The following is an 11,785-nucleotide window of genomic DNA, read 5'->3' as shown; positions in this document are numbered from 1 at the left end:
CTCCCAACTCCCCTCCCCCCAGCAACCCTCAGTTTGTTTTGTGAGATTAAGAGTCACTTATGGTTTGTCTCCCTCCCAATCCCATCTTGTTTCATTGATTAGAATTAACTTTTAATATAGTACCTGGCACATGACAGTTATTTAATAAATAGCTATATTGTTGTTGTTATTTTTGTAAAGGTAAAAAGACTATGAGAAAAAAAATTGGGGGATTAAACTACGAACTAAAATAGAATCTAGATAAAAAGAGAAAGCATCCTTTAAGGATAGTGCCTATGATAAGCTTTTTCCTTTTTCATACCAACTGATTTCATTCACTTAGCAAATATATACTGAGCACCTACTCTGTGCTAGGCACAAACTGAAACACTGGATACAAAAATAACCAAAACCTTTTAAATGTTTCTGTTTAATTAAAGGGAAGAATTTTTTTTTTTTTTTAACAGGAAGACCAGGCTTGTGCAACCTGCCTTATCCTTGCTTGTTCTACTGCTGCCTGTGATAGAGAAGTATCTGCATGGGCCACTCGGGCTTTCTTCAGGTATGTCAGGTTTTTGTTCTCAGCCACTTTTTTTAATGATTGCTTTGGTCAGTGTGATAGTTTAAGGGCTTACCAAATAGTTGAAGAACTATATAAGCAAGATACTAAAATCTTTTTGCAAGACTGAAATCTGGAAAGACTAATACTAATAGAAGTACGTAGATTAGCACAATGTATGAATTGTTTCCCTTACTCTGGGTTCTGTTCTCCAATTTCTTCTGTCTAATCTTTTTTTTACACCTCTTTCTACTTCAGTTACCATATCTTTTTTACTTCCTAAAACACTATACCAATTCTGCTTTATTTGTATCAGTGGCATTGAGGGATTCTGAATCACTTCAAGGAAACTTGGTATCAAAACAATATTTTTATTTGAAAATAGCTGCATGTAAGAATTTGAAACGTGATTTGTTTAAAACAGTTTTTCAAGTGCTGTCTCACCACAATTTGGCATGAAAATTACAGAGCCATACACTCTTAAGTAGATTCTGTGCTTTGCTAACCCTTCTTAGAAACTGCTAGAGTACTTTATAATTCTTTCTGGTGGAGTTTCAAGTCAACAGTGTTTAAGTAAATGTTGTATCTATGCTTATAGATGCAAGCACTGTAAACACAATACCATAAAGTCTCTAATGTTTAAAGCATTTATTTGGGAGCTAGCAGGACTTGGAACAATTCCAGCTTTTAAGGTGGATAATTTCACTGAATAAACTCAACCTCCTTTGTCATAAAAACAGGTACGGTGGTGAAGCACAGATGAGATTTCCAACCACTCTTCCTGCTCCAAGTAACGTTGGTCCCATCTTGGGGTCTCCTGTCTACTCTAGTGAGTACAAAATACTGAAATGAGACTATTTCTAAGAGTTTGAATTTTAGAAACTATGTAGAACATTTTCATGAACAAACCTTTTTATTATATTTTATTTACTGCTACTGTTTTATTGGGTGAATAATTCTATAGATGCTAACTTTTTTTTTTTTTTAAGATATTTATTTATTTATTTATTTATTTAATAGATAGAGAGAGATCACAAGTAGGCAGAGAGGTGGGCAGAGAGAGAGAGGGGGAAGCAGGCTCCCTGCTGAGCAGAGAGCCCAATGTGGGGCTCGATCCCAGGACCCTGAGATCATGACCCGAGCTGAAGGCAGAGGCTTAAACCACTGAGCCACCCAGGTGCCCCTATAGATGCTGACTCTTAAAAGTGATGGTATAGGGGCACCTGGGTGGCTCAGTGGGTTAAAGCCTCTGCCTTCAGCTCAGGTCATGATCCCAGGGTCGTGGGATCGAGCCCTGCATCGGGCTCTCTGCTCGGCAGGGAGCCTGCTTCCTCCTCTCTCTCTGCCCGCCTTTCTGCCTACTTGTGATATCTATCTGTCAAATAAATAAAATCTTTAAAAAAATTAAAATTATTAAAAAAAAAAGTGATGGTATACTGAGTTCTTTATGTTAGAGAACAAAATAACATGTAACTATTAGTATTTACAGAACTCATTTGTTATTTATCCAAAAGGAAGGAGGTGAATGATTAAATTATAACTAAACTTCTACCTCAGTGTTTTCCAAAGTGGGAATTGTTAGAAAGTTCCTGGGAAATGAGTGGAGTCCCTAAATCTTAAATATTTCATGGGGGCACCTGGGTGGTTCAGTTACTAAGCGTCTGCCTTCAGTTCAGGTCATGATCCCAGGGATCTGGGATTGAGCCCCGCATCAGGCTCCCTCCTCAGGGGGATCCTGCTTCTCCCTCTCCTGCTCCTGCTTGTGTCCCCTCTCTCGCTGTGTCTCTCTTGGTCAAATAAATAAATAAAATCCTTAAAAATAAATAAATAATATTTCATGGATGGTGCCACTCCTCACTCATGCTTAGAAACAGCTTCTCTGCCTAATTTAATCAAATTTAAAAGATTTAGAGGTTATTTTATAAATGTTGATTTTTTTTTTTTTTCTTTTTAGGTTCTCCTATTCCTAGTAGTAGTCCATACCCAAATCCATCATTTTTGGGAACACCATCTCAAGGTACCTCTTTTCTTTGTTTTATACTGATACTACTACTAGTCTTTTTGAAGAGCTAACACTATTATCCTTAAAGCTTAGTGAAAGAAATACTAACCTGCCCTAGTCTCTTGCAAATAATGTAATTGAATAGAAGTTACATCCAAACAAGTATTGACATTTGGCCATGAGTGCGTGCCTTTGCATAGGAACACTTGTAGTAGTATACCTGAAAGCTCCTTATTTGGGTACCAGGATTCAAGTTTTAGCCATGAAATCTGTATGATTAGCTCTCTGATACCCGACGTTAAGGAGGGGTGACCAGAAGTTTTTTTGCCTTTTATCCTGCATGCCGACACTTGAAAGCCTACCTGGGAGCATCCGTCCAATCTGAGTGTCTTATTAGGAAAAACCAAATTCAGTATCTGATTATTCCAGTATTTTTGTAAATTTTCTTGCCTTTAGGCCTAGATAAAGAGGCTTTGGTTATTGTGGATGGTGAATGTTTAAGGTTAAATTTAAAGATTTGTCTTTCTTACATTGTGTACAAGGTGTACATCCTCCTGCCATGTCGACTCCAGTGTGTATCTCAGGAAACCCAGCAACTCAGGCTGCAAGTATGAGTTGTATGGCTGCACCAGAGATTGTGTACTCTGGAAAACACAATGGTATTTGCATTTACTTTTCTCGAATCATGGGGTAAGTTTTGCATGGAATAACCAACTGTTGCTTACCTTGTCTTGTTTTGTGTAGTTGAATATTTTTAACTAAATTTGGGACATCATTTATTCCCGTTAAATTTTACTTATACTTGTTTTAGCTCACTTGTTTATCAATATGATTGTTTTCTATTTTCTAAACAATCTGTGATTGTTTAGCTTTTTTTTTAAATCATCTAACCATCTATATGTGGTGTTGTGTTTTATATATATGCATACACATACGTATTAACATACAGTGTTACAAACCACCCCATTAACTCAGTGAAGTGTATCTGCAAGTCGGCGAGGCAGTTCTGGTTTGACTGAGCTGGACTCACTCATTTATATACATTCAGCTGTCAGGTTGAAGAGAGTTCTGTCAATTTTGGCTGGATTCTCACATATTTAGGGTCATGTTTGTATGCTGGTCTAGAATGGTCTCTGCTGAGGCAGTTGGGTTGTTTTCATATGCTCTGTCATCCCCTGGCAGGTTAGATAAGGATTACTATTCATTTGGTGATGGCAAGGTGAGACAGGGGTAGACATTTGCAAAGCCTCTTGATGCCTACCTAAGTTTAGAGTTGGCTTACCATCAATTTAACCTCATTCACTGAGCCAGGGAAACACCTCCATGCGGTGAGACAGGGGTAGACATTTGCAAAGCTTCTTGATGCCTACCTAAGTTTAGAGTTGGCTTACCATCATTTTAACCTCATTCACTGGACCAGGGAAACATCTCCATGCCAACCCAGATTCAAAAATAGAATCCAGTAAAAAATGGGAAATACACTCATTATGAGAGACAGATCAAAGTCATCTTGTAAAAAGGATAAGTATAATGAGGAACAAAGAATTACAGCCATTTTTGCATTAGTCTACCATATCATCTAGTTAATTATCCTGTCTGTTCTATATTTGTCTTAGATTTGAAGTGGATGCTTTCATTAGAATCATTTGCTTAAAATGTGAAACAGTGCAACACACTTGTTTACAATTCATTGCCCATAGTCTTTTGATTTTTCTCTAGCAGTATTTCATTATGTGAAATAACTTAGATAAATCAGGTTTAGAAATCTTGTTTTCCGGGACACCTGGGTGGCTCAGTTGGTTGAGCAGCTGCCTTCGGCTCAGGTCATGATCCTAGCGTCCTGGGATCGAGTCCCACATCGGGCTCCTTGCTCAGCAGGGAGCCTGCTTCTCCCTCTGCCTCTGCCTGCCATTCTGTCTGCCTGTGCTCGCTCTCTCCTCCTCTCTCTCTCTGATAAATAAATAAAATCTTTAAAAAAAAAAAAAAAAGAAATCTTGTTTTCCATTCTTTTGGATAACTTTGTAAAGTGTTAAATCATTGCCGTACTTTGACAAACACACAAAGGAATTTACTACATAGTGTATTTGTTTTTTGTTTGCACAGCATAATTATTAAAACATCTTTTATTTCAGAAATATCTGGGATGCTAGTTTAGTTGTGGAGAGAGTATTCAAGAGTGGCAACAGAGAAATCACTGCAGTAAGTGTACTGTATAACGCATTTCATTGCTGTGTGTAACCAGTTTATGATTTAATTGTATTAATAGATTATTTCACATTTCTTGGTGTTATAAACAAGATGCAATGGTTATTCTTTATGTACAGGTTTGTGTACATGTCTGATAAACTCTCCTTGCCCTGGGTGAAGTCCCAGCTCTGTCACTTACATAAATGATGAGTCATTTTCTTAATATTTTAGTCTGATACCTCACTATAAGAAGAGAACAATAAGTCCTCTTCTTCTTAAGGTTGTTGTGAGTGTTAAACAGAATAACTCCTAATACTTAATATTACTCAGAGCCATTATTTAGTGTTTTGCTTATATGCTCCCGAACTCCAGGAACCCACTACTGATTTCCATGCATTAGTATACTTTCTGGAGTGCTGTAAGAATAGATCCTGTACGGGCGCTTGGGTGGCTCTGTCTGTTAAGGTGTGCCTTTGGCACAGGTCATGATCCCAGAGCCCTGGGATGGAGCCACACTTCGGGTTCCCTGCTCGGCAGGGATCCTACTTCTCCCTATTCCTCCTGCTCGTCTCTCTTGTTCTCACTCTCACTTGTGCTCTCTCAAATCAATAAATAAAATCTTTTAAAAAAAAAAAAAGAAAAAAGAATAGATTTTGTAAAACTTTGTATTATCATAAATTCAGTTAGTAAAAATTTTTCAACATGAAATATGAATGCAATTTAAACTTTTTTCTTTTTAAATCTGAAAGATACCAAATATTTTTTCAATTCTGATACTTTTTAAAGTTCACATTTCTAAGAAGAATGTATTTATTTAACATAGTATATGATTCCATTTATATAAAGTTCAAGAACAGGCAAAACTAACTGTTGTTGACAATAAGAAAAGTGGCCACCGGGTACCTGGGTGGCTCAGTGAGTTAAGCCTCTGCCTTTGGCTCAGGTCATGATCTCAGGGTCCTGGGATTGATCCCCACATCAGGCTCTCTCCTCAGCGGAAAGCCTGCTTCCCCCTCTCTCTCTCTCTCTGCCTGCCTCTCTGCCTACTTGTGATTTCTCTCTCTGTGTGTCAAATAAATAAAATCTTTAAAAAAAAAAAAAGTGGCTACCTGGTAGATGGAATGACTAGTGACTAGAAAGGAGCATTAGGGAACTTCTTGGGTGTTGGAAATATTCTATATTGTGGTTTGGGTGATGACTGTATTAAAACATAAAAAGCTATCAATTACTGTATGTCATTTATACCTAAAACAAAACAGAGCGGGATGGGAGGGATGTGGGTATCTAGCCCTTTATTCTGGTCACAAGCATAAATGATTACTATTAATGAAGATAGGAAACTTAAAAATTGAAACTTGACATTCAATTATAAAGTATATTTTTTACATATACAATTTTTCAAGTGTTTTAAAGCTTTTGAAAATACTTTTTTTCTTACAGATTGAAAGTAGTGTTCCCTCCCAACTGTTGGAGTCAGTGCTGCAAGAACTAAAAGGTTTGCAAGAGTTTCTAGACCGAAACTCCCAATTTGCAGGAGGACCCTTAGGAAATCCAAAGTAAGAATAAATAAGATTTATTTGCCTATTTTTTCCTTTTTCTCTCTGAGATAGAATTCTTGTTATAAAATTCATCCTTTAAAATTTTAGTTCAGTAGTATATTTATAAGTTGATGCTATTATCACCTCTAATTCCAGCATATTTTCATCATGCCAAAAAGGAACCCTTTACGCATTAGCAATTACTCCCTCTTTCAGGCCACAGTAGCAATAATACCATAGAATGGCTTAAACAACAAACATTTATTTCTCAAAGTTGTGGAGGCTGGAAGTCTGAGATCAGGGTGCTAGCATGGTTGGGTTCTGGTGAGGACCCTCTTCCTCATTTATAGGCAGCTGCTTTCTTTCTGTGTCCTAACATGGCAGACAGAAAACTAAGTGACAAGCTCTCTGGTCTCTTATAAGGCTATTAATCTCATTGTGGGGCTTCACTCTCATCAACGGATCTAACCCTAATTACCTCCCAGAGTTACCACCTCCTAATACAATCACTCTGGGAATTGGGACTTCAATATTGAAATACAGTGGGACACAAACAGTCCATAGCACTCCTCATTACCTGTCCCTAGCAACCACTGATCTGTCTGTGTCTGTGGACCTACTATATTCTGGACCTTCTATGTAAATGGAAATGTGGCCTTTTGTTTCTGGCTTCTTTGAGCATATTTTCAAGTTTCACGTGTTTTAATGTGTATTGTACTTTGTTTCATTTTTCAGTTCATCAGGTGATGCTCATTTGGGTTATGTTATTAGCTTTTTGGTTGCTATGAAAAATGCTGATGTGAACATACCTTATAGAGTTTTTGTGTGGGGGTACACTTAGGATAAAAAAAAATTTTATTATAGAAATAATTTGGTCTTTTTGTAAAGATTTCACTTTACTTACCAGAAAATTTATAATCTGAAATATGAGTATAAACTATATGAAACATATAAAGGTATTTATTTAAAATTGCAAATAGACACTTTCATAGGTCCTCCCCTGACAAACCCTGGGGCCAAGATTTGGTAGTTGCTGCTGAAAGAAAACCCTTGATTGCATCCTTGCTCTGTGACTGTGCCAGTTGCCGCTGTCACTCAGTGGGACAGAGGGACTGTTCTGTGACATCATATTCAACATTGTATCATTCTCCTGCTGCTCGAACCTTAGGTCTTCTCCCTAAAAAAAAAAGATAATAATAATAATTAAGAAAAAAGTTTTTAAAAATTGCAATAGAATCTAAATAGGCACACTTTTATGAAACATTGTATACACTCATTGTATTATATACTGTATATACTGTATCTATTGTATATACTCACTATGTAGTTTAGAACTTTCCAAATCAGTGGAATAAATAATTTGTATATTGGCTGCATATTTTGCCATTATTTATATGCAAACATTTAATGTATAACTCTACTAATAATTGTAGTGTTTCTGTTTTTCATGTTATAAACAAGGTGCAGTGGTTACTCCTCTTTATACATGTTTGTGTACTTGTTCAGTAATCTTCAATGAATTTCTTGAGAAATAGAATTATTGGGTGTAAGGACTTTTTTTAAAATGTTGATATGTAGGGGTACCTGGGTGGCTCAGTGGGTTAAGCCTCCGCCTTCAGCTCAGGTTATGATCTCCGGGTCCTGGGATTGAGCCCCGCATCAGGCTCCTTGCTAGGCAGGGAGCCTGCTTCTGTCTCTGCCTCTGCCTGCTTGTGTGCTCGCTCTCCCTCTCTCTCTCTCTCTCTCTCTCTCTGACAAATAAATAAATAAATAAAATCTTTTTTTTTTTTTTTTTAAAGGACTAACATTAAAAAGAAAAAAAAAGTTGATATGTAGTATTGTCTCCTGAGAAAGTTATACCAGTTTTCTTTATTTTGAGCCTTTGGAACACTCTGTAAAATATATCTTAACATATAAATTGATTTCTCCCTTCTTTTGTTAACATAGTTTAAGAGTCTTTATCTTTTCATAAGATGGTTTAACCTCTACCCATGTTTCGCTTTAATTTAATGTTTGATCTTATTCTCACCATCCTGAATTTTGCCTTTTGTTGTATGTTTTGTTTGTTTTTCTTTCCTTCCCCATTCCCTTATTTTACTGGATTGATCAGACTTCTTCCTACCCCAAACACAGATTTAGAAGTTTTATACGTGATTTTCTTTCTCTAGTAGTTAGTTTTAAATTCTGAAAAATACATATCTCTGTCAGCATTAGTAATTGGACAGAACTATTATTACTCCTTTTTCCCCTACCCTCCACCAGTATCCTTCTTGGAAATTATCTGAAATTTTAGTTGTAAGGTATTTTTTCTTTTTCTTTTTTTTTTTAACATTATATTCTTATGTTAATAGTTTCTTAGCAGTTCATTGAAGTTTACAGTTATAACTGAAGTTGTCTGTTAATTGAATACCCTGCTACTTTAATAATTTCTCTTCAGTTAGTACTTTTTTCATTGAGTGTTTTGGGTTTTTCAGATATATAGTCCTGTCATCTACAAATAGAGATAATTTTACCTTTTTTTTCTAGCTCTGGTTGCTTTTTCCTGTCTATATAGGCTGATATTTCCAACACCGTGTTAAATGGTAGTGGAAATACAGTGGGCATCTGGGTCCTGCTCCTGACTTCAGTGAGAAAGCTTACAGTGTTTCTGCATTAAAGATTATGCCTACATAGATAGTTCATCATACTAAGAAAGTATTCATCTATTTCTGTTTTATTGAGTTTTCATATAAAGTGAGTATTGGAATTTGTCAAATGTTGTCTGCATTTTGCAGAGATTATATTTTTTCCTTTTATTAACATTTTCTCATTTCAACCAACCCTTCATGCCTGCAACGTTAGTTTCACTGAGTATTTGTTAATAGCTTCTTAGGATGTAATTTATATGCCACAAGATTCACTTATTTTAAATGTTTGATTCTGCAAATTTTAGTAAATATATAGAATTGTGCAACCATCATCATAATCCATTTTGGGAACATTTTCTTCAACTCAAAGACATTTCTTTTGTCCATTTGCAGTCATTTCCACCCTTAGCCTCAAACACTTATTAATCTGTCCTATCTACAAATTGGCCTATTGTTGACATTTCGTACAAATGGGATTATATAATTTGTGGTCTTTAGAATCTAGCTTTTTTTGCTTAGCATTATTTTAAGGTTCATGTTCGAGGTCCAGGTTGCAACATAAATCAGTACTTCTTCCCTTTTTATTGCCTAATGGATATGGATTGTAAGGTCATAGTCATTTTCTCTCAGATTTTCATTTACAGTTTGTTCCATTTTCTTCCTAAACTTTAATATTGCAGAGGAAGAATACATTGCCTTTCTGATTCTCGTTTCTCTGTAATGACTTGTGTTAGCTTCGAAGGTTTTTATGCCTTTGTCTTTATTACTAAAAACTTAGCAATTTCACCATGTCTTCAGTATGTCTTTTTTCGGTGAGTATTGAGAACTAAACTTTCTCAGTAAGCATTTAGAACTAGACTTAAGCCTTGGTGAATTTTCTTCTGTTATTTTTTTTTTATTATTATACTATCTGATTAGTTCCCTTCTCTTGGGAAAATCCTATTAACTCTCCTGGATCTAGCCTCAGTTTCTTCTCTTTTCTTCCATAATTTCCTTTCTTCCATTTGTTGTGGTGGTGGTTCTCTAGATTACAGAATTCCTAGAGCTGATGTTCTCAATCATTGAATATATATATATATATATACACACATATATATATATATATTTAAAGATTTACTTATTTACTTTGTTGGGCAGGGGCATAGGAGAGTGAGAGAGAGAGAGATTGTCTTAAGCAGATTCCGCAGTGAGCGTGGAGCCTGATGCTGGGCTTGATCCCACAACCCTGAGATCATGGCCTAAGCTGAAATCGAGAGTCTGGCGTTTAAGCAACTGAGCCACCAGGGGCCCCAAGTATGGTTTGTTTTTTTTTTTTTTTTTTTTTTTAAAGGTCACATTTACTAATCTAGCACCATAATTCCAGTCTTAGGCCGTCTCAAGTGGCTGGAAGGAGGAAGGGACAGGTGAGGAAGCTGGAAAAGGGTGGCTCTTAACTTGTGGCCCCATCTGTGCTCTCAGGCAATGCAGGATCTAACAGGAAAATTATTGAGGCTGGAATTTAAAACAAAAACTTTTGGTTCAGATGGTAAGGAGGCCCTCAAGAACAGCAGAATCGGTATATCCAGAAGGCAGTGCTGGAGTCCGCCTCATGAGCTAGGGGGTTTCTTCTTGGCATCCAAGTCCTTTTTTATTTCTTCTAGTTTTTTAGCCAGGTTTGGTATGTCATAGTTCTGAGCCAGATACATTCCAACCACGTTGCCAAGAGTAAATCCAAGCAGGAACTGCAGCATGGCGTCGGCGAGGAGAGGCGCGAAGGGCCCCAAGTATGTTTTAAATAGCATCTGTTTAGGAACACCTGGGTGGCTCTCTTGTTTGAATGGCTGCCTTCAGCTCAGATTATGAACCTGGGGTTCTGGGATCTAGTCCTGAATCAGGCCGCCTGCTCAACAAGGAGTCTGCTTCTCCATTCCCCTTCTTTTGTGCTTTTGCTTGCTCACTCTCTCTTCCCCTCAAAAAAATAAATAAATAAAATCTTTTTTTTTTTTTAAATAGCATCTATTCAATTTCTCTGATATATTTTTTTTTCTGGCCATTATATTTTTAGTTCTAAGATCTCTTTTATTTTCCATTTTTCATGATTTAGCACTTACAATGTGAATACCAGATTTCACACGATAGATTACCTGCTAAAACAAACAAGACTGACATTCTCCAGAGAGCTGATATAGACAGCAACATGGATGACTGTCAAATATATGATGCTATAGAAAAGAAGCCAGAATAGATTTATATTACATACTGGAAAAGGCAAAAACTGTAGGGGTAGGGGCACTTAGGGGTGGGGGCACCAGGTTAAGCATCTGCGTTGGACTCAGATCATGGTCTCAGAGTTCTGGGATGGAGCTCCGCATTGGGCTCTCTGCTCATCGGGGAGCCTGCTTCTTCCTCTCCCTCTGCCACTCTCCCTGCTTGTGCTTTCTCATTTCCTTTCTCTGTCAAAGAAATAAGTAAAATCTAAAAAAAAACTTATGGGGTAAAGAAGAGAAGAGTGGTGGCCAGGCTTAGGGGTGGGAAGAGGATTTGGATACAAGAAACAGTACAAGAGAATTTGAGGCATGACGGAACTGTTCTGTATGTGGTGGTAGTTGTATGATTGTGGTGGTAGTTATATGAAACTATGCATCTGTCAAAACTCATAAAACTACACATGGGAGGGGCGCCTGGGTGGCTCAGTGGGTTAAGCCGCTGCCTTCGGCTCAGGTCATGATCTCGGGGTACTGGGATCGAGTCCCGCATCGGGCTCTCTGCTCAGCAGGGAGCCTGCTTCCCTTCCTCTCTCTGCCTGCCTCTCTGCCTACTTGTGATCTCTCTCTGTCAAATAAATAAATAAAATCTTAAAAAAAAAAAAAAAAAAAACTACACATGGGAAAGGTAGATTTTATTATGTAACTTG

The 11,785-nt window shown here is 37.1% G+C and overlaps 2 protein-coding genes across 2 annotated transcripts in view; one reads left to right on the top strand and one right to left on the bottom strand.

Annotated features, from left to right (window-relative positions):
• NUP155 (nucleoporin 155) overlaps nt 1-11,785 on the top strand; it is a 67,771-nt gene that overhangs the window by 26,202 nt on the left and 29,784 nt on the right. Inside the window, exons 15-20 of the mRNA XM_059417014.1 lie at nt 447-541; nt 1,279-1,367; nt 2,493-2,555; nt 3,083-3,230; nt 4,673-4,739; nt 6,168-6,283. Of these exons, the coding sequence (XP_059272997.1) occupies nt 447-541; nt 1,279-1,367; nt 2,493-2,555; nt 3,083-3,230; nt 4,673-4,739; nt 6,168-6,283 (578 nt within the window). The remainder of the gene's footprint in view (nt 1-446; nt 542-1,278; nt 1,368-2,492; nt 2,556-3,082; nt 3,231-4,672; nt 4,740-6,167; nt 6,284-11,785) is intronic.
• On the bottom strand, nt 10,215-10,647 carry LOC132027753 (short transmembrane mitochondrial protein 1). Its single transcript, XM_059416493.1, has one exon. It carries the CDS (start codon nt 10,620-10,622, stop codon nt 10,479-10,481), a length of 144 nt encoding a protein of 47 aa, XP_059272476.1. The 5' UTR covers nt 10,623-10,647; the 3' UTR covers nt 10,215-10,478.

This window comes from Mustela nigripes, chromosome 12, assembly GCF_022355385.1.
Source record: "Mustela nigripes isolate SB6536 chromosome 12, MUSNIG.SB6536, whole genome shotgun sequence".
Lineage (NCBI taxonomy): Eukaryota > Metazoa > Chordata > Mammalia > Carnivora > Mustelidae > Mustela > Mustela nigripes.
This window is presented reverse-complemented; position numbering and strand designations above follow the sequence as displayed.

Coding starts and splice junctions, on each gene's coding strand:
- LOC132027753 (XM_059416493.1), bottom strand. CDS start 10,622: ATGCTGCAGTTCCTGCTTGGATTTACTCTTGGCAACGTGGTTGGAATG.